At 49.1% G+C, this 16,734-nt stretch overlaps 2 protein-coding genes and 1 non-coding gene across 6 annotated transcripts in view; 1 reads left to right on the top strand and 2 right to left on the bottom strand.

The window, feature by feature from the left end:
• The window catches only part of ZNF771 (zinc finger protein 771), a 13,578-nt gene extending 4,326 nt beyond the window's left edge, over positions 1 to 9,252 (top strand). For all 4 annotated transcript variants that reach the window (XM_017515477.2, XM_017515475.2, XM_037733849.1 and 1 more), the window contains exon 3: positions 8,219 to 9,252. In XM_017515477.2, coding sequence (XP_017370966.1) covers positions 8,219 to 9,031 — 813 coding nt within the window. In that variant the 3' untranslated portion in view covers positions 9,032 to 9,252. The remainder of the gene's footprint in view (positions 1 to 8,218) is intronic.
• Positions 9,253 to 10,286: 1,034 nt separating this feature from the next.
• On the bottom strand, positions 10,287 to 10,420 carry LOC119469036. Its single transcript, XR_005197858.1, has one exon. It is a non-coding gene; the product is annotated as a small nucleolar RNA SNORA42/SNORA80 family (small nucleolar RNA).
• Positions 10,421 to 14,523: 4,103 nt separating this feature from the next.
• The window catches only part of DCTPP1 (dCTP pyrophosphatase 1), a 6,797-nt gene continuing 4,586 nt past the window's right edge, over positions 14,524 to 16,734 (bottom strand). Inside the window, exon 3 of the mRNA XM_017515478.1 lies at positions 14,524 to 15,367. Coding sequence (XP_017370967.1) covers positions 15,067 to 15,367 — 301 coding nt within the window. The 3' untranslated portion in view covers positions 14,524 to 15,066. The remainder of the gene's footprint in view (positions 15,368 to 16,734) is intronic.

Here is a 16,734-nt window from a genome sequence, read left to right as displayed (position 1 = left end):
TTTACCATGTTGACCAGGATGGTCTCGATCTGTTGACCTCGTGATCCACCCTCCTCGGCCTCCCAAAGTGCTGGGATTACAGGCGTGAGCCACCGCGCCCAGCCTAGGAGATAATTTTTGACTTGGGCCTTGAAGGCTTTGTGGGGAGGTTGGCAAGTGGAGGAGGAGGAAGGGCATTCCAGGAGGAGGAAACAGCAAAAGTAAAGACTCAAGAGGAAATGAGATTCGAAAGGCAGTCTGGGGGCATAGGGCCCTTGCAAACTAGGGCAGGACATACTGTGTTAGGTTCTGTGGCACCATCAGAAGCCTTAAATCATGGGAAGGGCCCACGTGGTGGCTCACGCCTATAATCCCAGCACTTTGAGAAGCCAGAGCAGGAGGATCACTTGAGCCCAGGAGTTCGAGACCTCCCTGGGCAACATAGGGAGACCTCATATCTACAAAACTTTTTTTTTTTTTAATTAGCTGGGCATGGTAGCATTCCTGTAGTCCTAGCTACTCTGGAGGCTGATGAACGCAGGAGTTCCAGGCTGCAGTGAGCCATGATTGCACCACTGTACTTTAGCCTGGGTGACAGAGAGAGAACCCTGTCTCAAAAAACAAAAACAGGCCAGATGAGGTGGCTAACGCCTGTAATCCCTGTACTTTGGGAGACCAAGGCAGGCAGATCACCTGAGATCAGGTGACCAGCCTGACTAACATGATGAAACCCCGTCTCTACTAAAAATACAAAAATTAGCCAGGTATGGTGGTGGATGCCTGTATTCCCAGCTACTGGGGGTGCTGAGGCAGGAGAATCGCTTGAACCCGTGAGGCAAAGGTTGCAGTGAGCTGATATTGCACCACTGCACTCCAGCCTGGGCAACAAGAGCGAGACTCCATCTCCAAAACAACAACAACAAAAACCCCAAAAATCAGAGGAGGGTCATGATTGGATTTTCTGTTTAGAATTATTGGCTACTACAGGGAGACCAGGCCAAGTAGGGCCTGCTCTAAGGTGGTAGCAGCAGTGATGAGGAGAAAGGGCCATTTAGGAACCTGGCTGGAGTCAAGGGGTGTGTGTGGTGAAGGTCTGGTAAGACTAGTCATGAAAGGTATGTAGGGCCAGATTGTGAATGGTATCACGCAGTCCTAACTCCACCATTTACCAGCTTTTCTTTGGCTTTCTCATCTGTAAAATAGGGTAATAGAATAACATACCCTTGAATGCCAGCCTGAGAAATGTCATCAGGGTGACTGGATTTGGAGGAGGTGGGTGGAATTGAGGATTACATACATATATCCCAGGGACTGTTAGCACCGTGCCCACGAGGGTGATCATTAGCTTGCTGTGGGCCTTCCTGAGCCTCATTTCTCCATCTATGAAACGGTGATCTCGAAAGCGCCTCCCATTGCTGACATTCAGTGAGTCCTAGAAAACGCCCAGCCCTGTGGCCACTGTCCAGAAGGGCCTTAATTACGCTGCACGCAGGGGCTGGAGTATTTTCCCTCTGCCATCAAAACCGAATCTATCTTTTAGAAAGATTTTCTCAGAGGGCTCCATGCACATCCAAACCTGTCTTTCCCTGGCTTGAACCCTTGGGTGGTTTTCTGCTTCCCTCAGGGTAAGAGCTCAGCTTCTAAACTTGGCACTCAAAGCTCTTTACCATCTGACCTCATGCCATTCTGGCTTCATCCCCTTGACACCTATCCCATGCCCCGCTGTGGTCTCAGCCTGCAAAGCCCTCTTCAGCTTTGCTCCCTGCTCCCTCCAGGAGCAGCTCTTTTCTCTTCTAGATCAGTTTCTTAATTTTCAGTATGCACACAGATCACCCAGTTCAGTAAGATCTGGAGTGAGACTTGAGATTCTTCATTTCTAAAAAGTTCCCAGTGATGTTGATGTTGCCGGTCTGTGGCCCATACTTCCTCTACCAAGGAACTAGAGGACAGGGGTTGTGTTTGATAGTATGTACCAAAAAGAAGGAAGATTCTGACCACAAAAATGGGCCAGGGGAAGGATACAGGCTGTGTAATGGCCTCAAACTCTAGTCAATGAGATTAGAATTGCCTGATGGAGGCTGGGGACAATGGCTCTTGCCTGTAATCCCAACACTTTTGGAGGCCGAGGCAGGAGGATTGATTGAGCTCAGGAATTCAAGACCAGCCTGGGCAACATGGTAAAACTGTCTCTACTAAAGTATAAAAATTAGCCAGTGTGCCGGCATACGCTTGTAGCCCCAGCTACTTGCGAGGTTGAGTCAGGAGGTTGCTTGAGCCTGGGAGGTCAAGGCTGCAGTGAGCCGTGATCATGCCACTCCATCCAGCCTTAGTGACACAGTGAGATCCGTTCTCAAAGAGAAAAAAAAGAACTGCATCTTGATTAAGAGAATATGTGTTCTGGAAAATTAATAACCGTTCAAACCCTGGCTCTGCCATTTATTAGCTGTATAGGCTTGTGTAATCACTTAACTTCTGAGTCTTATTTCCTTATGTATAAAACAGGGCCAAGCCGGGCGCGGTGGCTCAAGCCTGTAATCCCAGCACTTTGGGAGGCCGAGGCGGGTGGATCACAAGGTCAAGAGATCGAGACCATCCTGGTCAACATGGTGAAACCCCGTCTCTACTAAAAATACAAAAAAAAAATTAGCTGGGCATGGTGGTGCGTGCCTGTAATCCCAGCTACTCAGGAGGCTGAGGCAGGAGAATTGCCTGAACCCAGGAGGCGGAGGTTGCGGTGAGCCGAGATCGTGCCATTGCACTCCAGCCTGGGTAACAAGAGCGAAACTCCGTCTCAAAAAAAAAAAAAAAAAAAAAAAAAAATTTAAGGCCTGGTGTGGTGGCTCACATCTGTAATCCCAGCACTTTGGGAGGCTGAGGAGGGTGGATCACAAGTTCAAGAGATCAAGACCATCCTGGCCAACATAGTGAAACCCCGTCTCTACTAAAAATACAATAACAATTACTGGGCGTAGTGGCGTGTGCCTATAATCCCAGCTACTCAGGAGGCTGAGGTTGCAGTGAGCCGAGATCGCGCCACTGCACTCTAGCCTGGCGGCCAGAGCGAGACTCTATCTCAAAAAAAAATAAGGCCTGGTGTGGTGGCTCACATCTGTAATCCCAGCACTTTGGGAGGCTGAGGAGGGTGGATCACAAGTTCAAGAGATCAAGACCATCCTGGCCAACATAGTGAAACCCCGTCTCTACTAAAAATACAATAACAATTACTGGGCGTAGTGGCGTGTGCCTATAATCCCAGCTACTCAGGAGGCTGAGGTTGCAGTGAGCCGAGATCGCGCCACTGCACTCTAGCCTGGCGACACAGGGAAACTCCGTCTCAAAAGAAAAAAAAAAAAAGATTTAAGCAGGAAGATAAAAATCACTAACTTCTAATACCTGGTTTATTATATTATGTCCACAGTAGCCTCTTGTTACACTGCACATACCACCTATTCTGATTTTTAAATCTAATAGTCATAGAATTTAAGACATGCTTGGGCTATTAATGATCACCTAGTCTGGTATTTGCCAAGTTTCAGTCATATGTGTATTGCTCATATGTTGTACTCATATCATTTATTAATGCTTTTCTTCTGGCACAAAAGTAGTCATGAAAAAAAATTAATGCTTTTCTTCAAATAGATTCACATTGTTTTGTTAAATAAATGCACCTTCATCTAAACAATAGTACTGATGAAATTGTGGGTTTCATGTGATCTCTTGCTTTTTTAATATTCATGAAAATAAATACATAATTATAATAAGGCTTTTTAAAAGTTGGCCCACATAACACCTCATATCTCATGCTGAGAAATTTTTGTTGCTTTTTTTTTTTTCTTTTTTTAGAGACATGGTCTTGCTTTGTCACCCAGGCTGGAGTGCAGTGGCACGTGATCATAGCTCACTGCAGCCTTGAACTCTTGGGCTCCAGTGATCCTCCTGCCTCAGCCTACCCAGTAGTTGGGACTACAAGTGCACCTCACCACACCTGGCTAATTTCTTACTTTTTGTAGCGACAAGGTCTAACTATGTTGCCCAGGTTGGTGTCCAACTCCTGGCCTCAAGTAATTCTCCTTCCTTGGTCTCCTGAAGTGCTGAGATTACAGATGTGAGTCACTGCACCTGGCCTCATACTGGGAATTTGATCTCCCTTAGCCTACCTGGCCTTTCTTGGGACACTGAGGCAGGGGTGGTCTTAACGAGCTGGATTCAGCTCCTCTTACCAAGATTTTTCCTCGGGCACCCAAGGCCTGGGCTGGAGACATCAATAACACTTGTGTGGAGAATTTCTTTTTCAGAAGTCAGTGAACCCAGCATGAGGAAGCCCTCAGGCTGTCCAAAGTCACCTTAAAGAAGGGTGCCAAGGAAAAACAGGCCAGAAAAATGTAGATAGGATGAGACAAGTGCTCTCCACAGTGGCTGATGTATTGAAATATACCAACAGATTTCAAAACCAGAGCAAGACTGGAAAATGTGACCTTGAATTCAGATGGTGCCAAACATTCTGTGGGGTTTCTCCATTTAAAGTATCAAGTTGTATTTTAACCTTGAATCCTTCTTGGAGTGTGCCAGGGGACCTGGAGTCCAGCCTCTGTCACGTCTCGGCTGTGTGAGTTCAGAACAGTGTAGCCTGAATGACGGCATGGTCTCATGGGCACCCCAAGTCCATCCTGGCTCCCAGTGGCCATTGTGAATTTCATTGCCCTCAGCCTCAGCTTTCTCAGTATCAAAAGAGACAACACCCAGCTCAAGGCAGGTGACAGGAGGATTTAATACAATAACATACATAAAGTAATGTTGTCAAAGTTTAATACTTTGCTATTGATTAGAGCTGCTATTGTTATCAGTATAGATACTATTTAAACCAGATTTCCCTTGGTTGGTCACTAATTTCCCAAATTGCCCTAGTTTCTAATTTCCTTTTTTTTTTTTTTTTTTTTTTTTTTTTTTTTTTTTTTTTTTTTTTTTTTTTTTTTTTTTTTTTGAGACAGAGTTTTGCTCTTGTGGCCTAGGCTAGAGTGCAATGGTGCATCTCAGCTCAATGCAACCTCCGCCTCTGGGGTTCAAGCCATTCTCCTGCTTCAGCCTCCCGAGTAGCTGTAGCTGGGATTACAGGCATGCGCCACCATGCCAGGCTAATTTTTTTGTATTTTTAGTAGACACAGGGTTTCTCCATGTTGGTCAGGCTGGTCATGAATTCCTGACCTCAGGTGATCTGCCCACTTCAGCCTTCCAAAGTGTTGGGATCACAGGCGTGATCCACCGCGTTTGACCTTTTTTTTTTTTTTTTGAGATGGAGTCTCAGTCTGTCACCCAGGCTGGAGTGCAATGGCACAACTGCAGCTCACTGCAACTTCCAACTCCCGGGTTCAAGTGATTCTCCTGCCTCAAACTCCAGAGTAGCTGAGACTACAGGTGCATGCCACTACGCCTGGCTAATTTTTTGTATTTTTAGTACAGATAGGGTTTCACCGTGTTAGCCAGGATGGTCTTGATCTCCTGACCTCATGATCCACCCACCTTGGTCTCACATTACAGATGTGAGCCACTTCGCCCAACATCCTATTTTTTTTTCTTTTTTCTTTTGAGACGGAGTTTCACTCTTGCTGCCCAGGCGGAGTGCAGTGGTGCGATCTTGGCTCAGTTGCAACCTCTGCCTCCCTCAGCCTCCTGAGTAGCTGGGATTACAGGCATGAGCCAACACACCTGCCTGATTTTTGTATTTCTTTTTTGTTTTTTTGAGATGTAGTCTCACACTGTCGCCCAGGCTGGAGTGCAGTGGCTCACTGCAACCTCCACCTCCTGGATTCAAATGATTTTCCTGCCTCAGCCTCCCAAGTAGAGGGGATTACAGGTGCCCCTCTACCATGCCCAGCTAATTTTTGTATTTTTAGTAGAGACAAGGTTCCATGTTGGCCAGGCTGGGCCCAGCTAATTTTTGTATTTTTAGTAGAGACGAAGTTTCACCATGTTGGCCAGGCTGGGCCCAGCTAATTTTTGTATTTTTAGTAGAGATGAGGTTTCACCACATTGGCCAGACTGGTCTCTAACTCCTGACCTCGTGATCCACCTGCCTCAGCCTCCCAAAGTGCTGGGATTACAGGCGTGAGTCACCCTGCCGGCCCGATTTTTGTATTTTTGGTAGAGACCGGGTTTCTTCATGTTGGCCAGGCTGTTCTCTAACTCCTGACCTCAGGTGATCCACCTACCTCAGTCTCCCAAAGTGCTGAGATTACAGGCATGAGCCACCATGCATAGGTTGTTTTCCAGTTTCTGAGTTGGTTACCACAAAGCCACTACCGTTTGACAAATGATCTTGAAGGCCTTGAAGTTGTCCTGCAGCTTTCAGAAAGAGAAGGCTCTATTATTCTCTGCTATCACCCTCTTTTAACCTGTCTCCCCATCTGTAAAATGGGGATGATGATAATCACCTTGTGGAGATCAAATATGGGAGAAGTTGACACTGTCTTGTCCTTAATAGTCCCAGGTATTTCATTTGGTCATGAATTAGTTGCTTGGCCACGGTGGATACTTGACATCTGTTTTGCTGGAGTTTTGAGCTTTCTCTTTTCTAAGAAGGGAGCAGTGTGCCCTCAATACTCCTCATCACTCAGTCCAGAATGTTTTCCCTTCATGTGCCTCTTACAAGGCATTTCTTTCCTTTTTCTGATTTTTATCTCTAGAAGGCCAGAACTTGTGAAACTGGCCCATTTTCAGATTTTTTTTTTTTCATTTCAGACTCAGAATAGCATTTGGTTTTACCCTTGCCTTTTTCTTCACAGCTTAAAAAATGATAGGTGTTTGTTATTCAAAGCTGATTGAAGAGCCTGGACTTGGTCTTCCCCTGGCTTCCAGGATGCCCCTCTCCTGCTTTTCTCCCTCCCTGGCTTCTTTCCATCTTGCTGCTCTAGGTGCTCTCTGCCCATCCCCTGGCTGATCTCATCTATTCATTCTCAAGGCTTTATAAACCATCTATAGGTTGACAGCTTCTCAATTAACATCTTCAGTCTAGGCCTCGCTTCTGAGCTCCAGATATGTCAAGAAGCCTCAACACCATCCAAAGAGATCTCCCCTCAACTTCTTCCCCACTGTCCTCATCTTTGTAAATGCAACTCCACCTTTATAGTTGCTAAGCTCAAAAACCTTGAAGTCATTTTGATTCCTCTTTTTCTTTACACCTCACATCTAATCTCTTATTAAATCTATTGTCACTGCAAATAGATCCGGAAGTGGGGCACATCTCACCACCTCCACTGTCCACTTCTGTTGCCTGGGTCTGAGCTACTATCTTCTCTTGCCAGGTGGCTGCAGTGGCCTCCTCACTGGGCTTCTGCTTTCTCCAACTCCATTTGGTTTTCAAACCCAGCAGCCTGAGGGAGCCTTTTAAAGTGTTTAGGATATGGTCACTTCCCTGGTCAAAGCCCTCTGATATCTCCTTTTACTGTTCCATCTCCTTTATATTAAAAGCCAGAGCAGGCACAGTGGTATGTGCCTGTAACCCCAGCTACTGAGAAGGCTGAGTCAGGTGCACTGCTTGAGCTAGGAGTTTGGGACCAGCCTGGGCCACAGCAAGACCCTGTCAAAAAAAAAAAGAAAGAAAGAAAGAAAGAAAGAAAGAGGCCAAATATAGCAAATACAAGGCCCTATAAGCTAAGAGGTCCCCTCCACCACCACATCTGTGACTTGCCCCATCATACATTCTACTTTAAACAATTTTCCTTGCCATTTCTGGAACTCAGCAGGCAACTCCCACATCTGGGCCTTGCCATTCTCTACAATGTTCCTCTGAGGGCTATCCACGTAGCCTGCTTTGTCACTGTCACCTCCTTTAAGTCTTTGCTCATGTTATATCAGTAAGGTGTCTTAACAACCTTGTTTAAATCTGTAGCATCCCCAGTACCGGCACTCCTTATCCATTATTCCCAAAAGCAAGAGTTTTCTTTTTAATGCTTTTTAATGAATGAGGAATCTCCGTGCCTAGAACAGTCTAGCACCCTGCACGCGCTCAGTAAATATTGGTTGAATTAATAAAAATAGCTAGAACGCCACTGGGCTTGGTGATGTGTGCGTTACGCGCATTATCTCACTGGATGCGAACAGCCATCCTGCGACGCAGCACCGAGGCCTTTCTTATTTCACAGATGGGGAACTGAGGCTCACAGAGTGGGCAGCCTGCGGAGACCCAGGTCTCTGGCTCTGGGGACTGCCGCTAAGAGCTGACCTGTCCCCCCTCTCCCTGCAGGTCCCGGGCGAGGCGCCCGCGCCGTCAGCCGACCCAGCGCGCCCCCACGCGTGCCCCGACTGCGGGCGCGCCTTTGCGCGCCGCTCCACGCTAGCCAAGCACGCTCGCACGCACACGGGCGAACGGCCCTTCGCGTGCACCGAGTGCGGCCGGCGCTTCTCGCAAAAGTCGGCGCTGACCAAACACGGCCGCACGCACACGGGCGAACGGCCCTACGAGTGCCCTGAATGCGACAAGCGCTTCTCCGCAGCCTCGAACCTGCGGCAGCACCGGCGGCGCCACACGGGCGAGAAGCCTTACGCATGCGCGCACTGCGGCCGCCGCTTCGCGCAGAGCTCCAACTACGCACAGCACCTGCGCGTGCACACGGGCGAGAAGCCGTACGCGTGCCCGGACTGCGGACGCGCCTTCGGCGGCAGCTCGTGTCTGGCGCGCCACCGACGCACGCACACCGGCGAGCGGCCTTACGCATGCGCCGACTGCGGCACGCGCTTCGCCCAGAGCTCGGCGCTGGCCAAGCACAGGCGCGTGCACACAGGCGAAAAGCCGCACCGCTGCGCTGTGTGTGGTCGCCGCTTCGGCCACCGCTCCAACCTAGCGGAGCATGCGCGCACGCACACAGGCGAGCGGCCCTACCCCTGCGCCGAATGCGGCCGCCGCTTCCGCCTAAGCTCGCACTTCATCCGTCACCGGCGCGCGCACATGCGGCGCCGCCTGTACATCTGCGCCGGCTGCGGCCGGGACTTCAAGCTGCCCCCCGGCGCCACGGCCGCTACTGCCACCGAGCGCTGCCCGGAGTGCGAGGGCAGCTGAGCCCCGCGGGGCTGCGGAGGGGCGCGCTGGGGCTTCGACCTGGCTGCACTAACCCTGACTCCTCCTGCGCCCCGGCCTCCGGGTCTGGGAAATTGAGGGGACGGCAGGCTCTGGAACTGGGAGACAGAACCCCCTGCCGGGGTCCCTGGAAACCGTGCTCACCACCCCCACATCACTACATTCCCTCGGCCCTTGTTAGTGAATAAAGTATTATATCCTCACCCCACTCGTGCCTGTGAGTGAGGTGGGTGGGGAGAGGAGGAAAGTCGGGGTTCTCCAGGCTCAGGTGCCAAGTGAATTGTCATGGAACCAAATGGGGATGTAAATCTAAAAGGGGTTCCCGGCACCTGGATTTGTATTGGGTGTAGGGGGTGATGGCACACTTGGCCCTTGGTTACGTCCTCATAACCTTAGATCTGAAAGGGCCCATAAATATACGATGTTCAAGATCAGACACGCACTGCATTTGGCAGAGCTCCATTGAGCAAGGCAAGACCCTCACATCTCTATCTAGTGAAGGAGAGAAAACTGTTAACGCTAGGTTAAAGATTTTAACTGCTTTGTTATGTAAACTTAGCAGCTTATTTTCATCCTCAAAACATCTCAGGCAGGGCGCGGTGACTCACACCTGTAACCCCAGCACTTTAGGAGGGCGAGACTAGCAGATCACTTGAGGTGAGGAGTTCGATACCAGCAGCCTGACCAACAAGGTGAAACCCTGTCTCTACTAAATATACAAAACTTAATTGGTGTGGCGGGCACCTGTAATCCCAGCTACTAGTGGGGCTGAGGCATGAGTATCAGTTAAATTCGGGAGGCAGAGGTTACAGTGAACTGAGATAGTGCCACTGCACCCCAGCCTGGGCAACAAAGGGAGACTGAGACTGCCTCAAAAAAATAAATAAATAAAAAACACTCAACCCAAACAAACAAAAAAAAATCTCAAATCAAATGGACCTAGCAGCTCATGGCTGTAATCCCCAGCACATTGGAAGGCGAAGGCAGGAGGATCCCTTAAAATCAGGAGTTTGAGATGAGACTGGGGAACAAAATGAGACCCCCATCTATTTAAAAAAAAGAAAAAAGCTGGGCATGGTGACACACACCTGGAGTCACAGCTAATGACAAGGCTGCAGTGAGCTATTATTGTGGCACTGGACTCCAGCCTGGGTGACAGAGCAAGGGTGTCTAAAAAATAATAAAAGTTTTAAATCCCATAGATGAATCTTTTTGACTTTTATTTTTTATTGTTTTCTAGTGTGCAGCCCACTTCAGTGCCAGCAGGCTACAGGCAGAGGCCAGGCAATGGTTCGGGGCTACAGTTTGATCTGGCATGGGGTACTATGAGAGGCCCAGGGGGACGGACCCATCATAAATCCAAACCCATGCATTGTTTTAAATTTATTTATTTTGGACCAGACACGGTGGCTCACTCCTGTAATCCCAGCACTCTGGGAGGTGGATCATCTGAGGCCAGGAGTTCGAGACCAGCCTGGCCAACATGGTGAAACCCCATCCCTACTAAAAATACAAAAATTAGCTGGGCGTGGTGGCTCGCGCCTGTAATCCAGCTACTTGAGAGGCTGAGGCAGAATTGTTTGAACCTAGGAGGCAGAGGTTGCAGTGAGCTGAGATCACACCATTGCACTCCAGCCTGAGTGACAAGAATGAGACTCCGTCTCAAAAAATAAAAAATAGCCGGGCGCGGCGGCTCAAGCCTGTAATCCCAGCACTTTGGGAGGCCAAGGCGGGTGGATCACGAGGTCAAGAGATCGAGACCATCCTGGTCAACATGGTGAAACCCCGTCTCTACTAAAACTACAAAACATTAGCTGGGCATGGTGGTGCGTGCCTGTAATCTCAGCTACTCAGGAGGTTGAGGCAGGAGAATTGCCTGAACCCAGGAGGCAGAGGTTGCGGTGAGCCGAGATTGCGCCATTGCACTCCAGCCTGGGTAACAAGAGTGAAACTCCGTCTCAAAAAAAAAAATAAATAAATAAAATAATAAATAAATAAATAAAAAATAAATCTTTTCTGTCCATTTTTGCCACAACCAGTGAATGGCAGGGCCAAGAGACAAGTAAACAGGGACCTGCAGTCCAGTGTCAACTGCGGAAGATAGGCTCTTCTCAGAAGGGATGTTTAGGTTGGGTCTTGAAGGTAAAGTTGGGGTTGGGGAATTGTGGAGGCTATTCTCAGAGGTGTTTTAAGTTCGGGCTTGAAGGTAGAATTCTGGTTGGGGAAATGTGGAGAGAGCCCCTAAAGCTGCATTTCAGGGTCCTTAGAGCTTGCAGATGTTCCCTGGGGTAGAATGGGGGTAGGGGACAAAAAGCAAGAGGGTTTTGGAAGTGAGGTTAAAGGACCCAAGGTAGCAAAGCCTTGAGGGCTTAGAGGGGAAAGATGGATCTGGAGCTGGAACTCACAGCAGTGGACCTGGGCTTGAGGGAAAGGAGATGGGACTGGCTTCATTTCCTAGCTTGGGTGACTGCAGGACAGTGTCACTAAGATGAGGTGCAGGGTAAAAAGCAAGATAAGAGCTGAAGTGGGGGCAATTGTTACACCCGTCTGGACATGCTGAATGTTAGGTCAGCATGAGAAAGGTGATTGGCAATAACAGAGATATCAGTCTGGAGTCCATGACACCATGTCCAGAAGAAAGCACATAAGAGTCTTAAAAGTGGCCGGTGCCAGGCGTGGTGGCTCATACCTGTAATCCCAGCACTTTGGGAGACCCAGGTGGGTGGATCACCTGAGGTCAGGAGCTCCAGACCAGCCTGGACAACATGGCAAAACCCCTTCTCTCTACTAAAGATACAAAAAAATTAGCCGGGTGTGACCAGGAGATGGAGGTTGCAGTGAGCAGAGATCGCCCCAGTGCACTCCAGCCTCAGTGATAGTGAGACTCTGTCTCAAAAAAAAACAACAACAAAAAAGGCCAGGCGTGGTAGCTCACGTGGTAATCTTGGCACTTTGGGAGGCAGGGGCAGTAAGATTGCTTGAGGCCAGGAGTTTAACTTGGGCAACATGATGAGACCCCCATCTCCACTAAAAATAAGGAAAAGGAAGAAAACCAGGTAAGCATCTTATCTGGGAAATCTAGAGGAAGGTGTTTCAGGGAGTGGGGAGGGTCAGCTGCTGCTCTGGTGCCCGCTGCATTTGTAATGAGGGTGGGGATAAGTGGTGAGTAATTTTAGTGGAGGGGAATCGTGAAAGCCAGCCAGGAGGCAAGGTTGTAAATGGGACAGTGGGGAAGCGGAGTCCGGGAGTATAGACAACCCTTTGAAGAGGCTGCTGGAGGTTTGATGGTTTTGCTTTTGTCAACAGGGAAGGAACTCACATGTCCTTTCTGCACAGGTAGGAAGGGCTAATGAAGAGAAGCTGATCATACAGAAGGGAAAGCAGACATCCAATCAAGGAGAGGAAGGAAACCAGGGCTTCATAAGGATGGTTATCACTGGAGAGCCAGAGGAAAGGCAGGTTTGGGCACATAATCTGATGCGTTGTTTTAGCTGGGAAATAAGAATGGGAGTCACTAGCTAAGAAACGTAAGAGAGCAAGGCCAGGAAAGGAGAATGCCTCAGTTTACTAACGTGGAGACTGGCTCAGAGAGGCAGCAAGTCAGCAACCATTGTAGATTCAGAGAATATAGATGTCCCTTGGTGTACACAGGGGACTGTTTCCAGGACATACCCCACCCCCACCATATACCCAAATCCACACATAACCCCTAGTCAGCCCTGCAGAACCCACATATAGGAAAAGCTGGTCCTCCACATACATGGGTTTTGCATTCCACAAATACTGTTTAGTTGATCCATTATAGATCCATGTTTAGTTGAAAAAAATTCAACCAACCAAATGTGGACTCACGCAGCTCAAACCCGTGTTGTTCAAGGCTCAACTATAGTTTAAAGGTCCTTTCCCCAGCATGAGCCTACCCTGTGATGGAGGCAGCCAGAGGTATCTCAGGAAAAAGTGATGTGCCCAAAGTCACACAACAGGCAAATCTGACGCACTCACACACTATTTTTTTTTTTTTTTTGAGGCAGAGTCTCACTCTGTTGCCCAGGTTGGAGTGCAGTGGCGCAGTCTCAGCTCACTGCAACCTCTGCCTCCCGGGTTCAAACAATTCTCCCTGCCTCAGCCTCCCAAGTAGCTGGGATTACAGGTCCCTGCTACCATGCCCAGCTATTTTTTGTATTTTTTAGTAGAGATGGGGCTTTACCACGTTGGCCAGGCTGGTCTTGAACCCCTGACCTCAGGTGATCCGCCTGCCTTGGCCTCCCAAAGTACTGGGATTGTAGGTGTGAGACACCATGCCCTGAAACACTATCATTTTTTTGTTGTTGAGACAGGGTCTCATGATATTGCCCAGGCTGGAGTGCAGGGCATTATCTCAACTCATTACAACCTCCACCTCCTGGGTTCAAGTGATCTTCCTGCCTCAGCATCCCTAGTAGCTGCGATTATAGGTCTGTGCCACCATGCCCGGCTAATTTTTGTATTTTTAGTAGAGACGGGGTTTAACCATGTTGGCTGGGTTGGTCTTGAACCTCTGACATCAGGTGATCCACCATGCCTGGCCCTCAACACTATCTTTAGGTGGAGAGGAAAAACAATGAATTGGCTTTGGTGCGGCAGGGTGGGTAGCCTTTACTTTTACCAAGGAGGAAGCCCTATTTCGCCCCAAATCAGAGACCTGACCCTGATTTCTTGCTCTAGTCCCCTGATAGTTGAGAATAAATGGCAAACAAGGCCAGGTGTGGTGGCTCACGCCTGTAACCCAGGCACTTTGGGAGGCCAAGGCAGGTGGATCACGAGGTCAGGAGTTCGAGGCCAGCCTGGCCAACAGTGAAACACTCTCTACTAAAATTACAAAAATTAGTTGGGTATGGTGGCACATACCTATAGTCCCAGCTACTCGGGAAGCTGAGGCAGGAAAATTGCTGGAACTTGGGAGGTGGAGGTTGCAGTGAGCTGAGATCATGCCACTGCACTCCAGCCTGGGTGACAGTGAGACTAAGTCTCAAAAAAATATATAAAATAAAAAGGTAAACCAGCCAGGCTCAGTGGCTCATGCCTGTAATCCTAGCACTTTGGGAGGCCGAGGCGGCGGATCACCTGAGGTCAGGAGTTCAAGACCATCCTGGCCAACATGGTGAAACCCCATCTCTAATAAAAATACAAAAATTAGCCGAGTGTGATGGTGGGCACCTGTAATCCCAGCCACTCAGGAGGCTGAGTTATGAGAATCACTTGAACCTGGGAGGCAGAGGTTGCAGTGAGCCAACATTGTGCCACTGCACTCCAGCCTGGCCTACAAGAGTGGGACTCTGTCTCAAAAGTAAGTAAATAAATAATAACAATAAATAAAATAAAGAATTTAAAAAATGCAAATAGGTAATAACAATGACCACAAACTTACCAAGTATAGTTTACCACGTGCCAGGCCTGCCCTGAGCACTCACATAACTCACCGAAACCTCACAACCCTATTGGGCAGGCACTATTCTTTTTATTTTACAGACGAGGAAGCTGACGTGCAGAAAGATTAAGTAATTTGAGTAATGTCATCCAGCTTGCAAGTGTCAAAGATGGCATTTGAACCCAGACAGCCTGGCTCTAGCATCTGGACTCTTACAGTCTCCAATCTCTAAAAGGAGAGGAAGGAACTTATATGACATTCTACTGGGAATTTTCTAGAAGCCAGATCTCTCTGCCCTGCAGGCAGAAGGTACAATAGGGAAACAAGAATGGGGCTCAGAGGCACCCCTGGTCCCCTCACCATCACCTGCTGAGACAGAGAGCCTCCCTTGGCCATCCAGGAAGAATCTAGAAGTTATCACTCAAAACCACTTTACTGGGAGAGCAAACATCAGGAGGCAACCTTCTAGAGGCTGCTGAGCTTCAGACCTCAGGAAATGGAGGCCTCAGGCCCATGATCTATTCGGAAAAGACTAGAAAAAGGCTCCAAGGCCAAGCCACCCTCTGTTCCTCAGACACTACCCTGAGTTGCAAGTCCTATGGCCATCTTTCTAGGTTGAGGCCTGGCCCGTGGAGTCACAGGGAAGGTCCGCGGGCCCCACAGCCTGGTCTTCAGAGATGGTCCCGTGGGGCAATTCTGTATACTTGCGGGAGGAGCTGCGGGCCAGATGGGCTGGGTAGCGTCGCCGGTTGATGTCCATTTTGGAGAGCACTGCTTGGGGCAGATCCACGCGGCAGCGGGCTGCTAATGCCACCAGGTAGATGAGGACATCACTAAGCTCCTCTTGAAGGGCAGCCCGTTCCCTGGAGGACCAGCCTTGGGGGCCAGGCTCCCCATCGGTTTTCCACTGACTAGGGGCAGAACACAAACAGACACACACTCAAATGTAACCTGGGGCTATGGGCTTTGCCAGTCCTTGCAGTAATAACGCCCACCTCCAAGGACGACCCAACCCATCTGGGCCCTGGGAAGAGTCAGGTGCGGAAGAGACCCCAACAGATGATACCAAGATGTCTGTGTCACTTCGTGGGCCAAGGTGTGGCCAAATGAACATTTCATTTGTTAAGACAAAACTTTGAGACAATTCTAATTCTCCCCAGCCCTAGCCATCACCACCCCAGATCAAACCTCAGACCAGGACCAGTGCAGAAGCCTCCCCACTCATCTCCCTGCTAACTCATCTTCTACTCCCACCCAAACCATCTTTTTTTTTTGAGATGGAGTCTTGCTGTCGCCCAGGCTGGAGTGGAGTGCAATGGTGTAATCTCACCTCACTGCAACCTCCACTTCCCGGGTTCAAGCAATTCTTCTGCCTCAATTCTCCCTTCCACAGTAGCTGGGATTACAGGCATGTGGCACCACACCCAGCTAATTTTTGTATTTTTAGTAGAGACGGGTTTTGCCATGTTGGCCAAGCTGGTCTCAAACTCCTAACCTCAGGTCATCTGCTAGCCTCGGCCTCCCAAAGTACTGGGATTACAGGTGTGAGCCAAGGCAACCGGCCCAGACCATCTTTTTTTTTTTTTTTTTTTTTAATTTAATTCTTTTACTCTACAGTGTTCAGCAGGACCGGACCATCTTTTAAAAGCACAAATTAGGCCAGGCATGGTAGCTCACACCTGTAATCCCAGCACTTTGGGAGGCTGAGGTGGGTGGATCACAAGGTCAGGTGTTCAAGACCAGCCTGGCCAAGATGGTGAAACCCCAACTTTACTAAAAATACAAAAAACTTAGCTGAGTGTGGTGGCGGGCACCTGTAATCCCAGCTACCCGGAAGGCTGAGGCAGAGAACTGCTTGAACCTGGGAGGTGGAGGTTGTAGTGGCCGAGATCGTGCCACTGCACTCCAGCCTGTGACAGACTCCATCTCAAAAAAAAAAAAAGCACAAATTACATTTTGCTCCTTCCCTGCTAAAATCCAAACTGTGCTTGGAATACAATCTAAACTCCTGACCAAGCCCTCCTGTCCTTCATGGGCTGCCCCTGCCTTTTCCACGGCCATTGCTCACCACTGTCTCTCTTACTCCCCACCCAAGGCCACTCTAGCTTGTTCCACCTTGCACACAAGCCAGGCTGTCACAGGGCCTTTGCACTCACAGCTCCCTCTGCCTTGAACGCTTTCCCCCTTCCCCATCAGTCCCAGGGCTAGGTCCTTCCTGTTATTCAGGTCTCGGCCTAGATGTCACCACCTGGCTTATCACCTTGTGGTTTTTGGGTTT

This window comes from Cebus imitator, unplaced genomic scaffold, assembly GCF_001604975.1.
Source record: "Cebus imitator isolate Cc_AM_T3 unplaced genomic scaffold, Cebus_imitator-1.0 Scaffold552, whole genome shotgun sequence".
NCBI classification, from domain to species: Eukaryota; Metazoa; Chordata; class Mammalia; order Primates; family Cebidae; genus Cebus; species Cebus imitator.
This window is presented reverse-complemented; position numbering and strand designations above follow the sequence as displayed.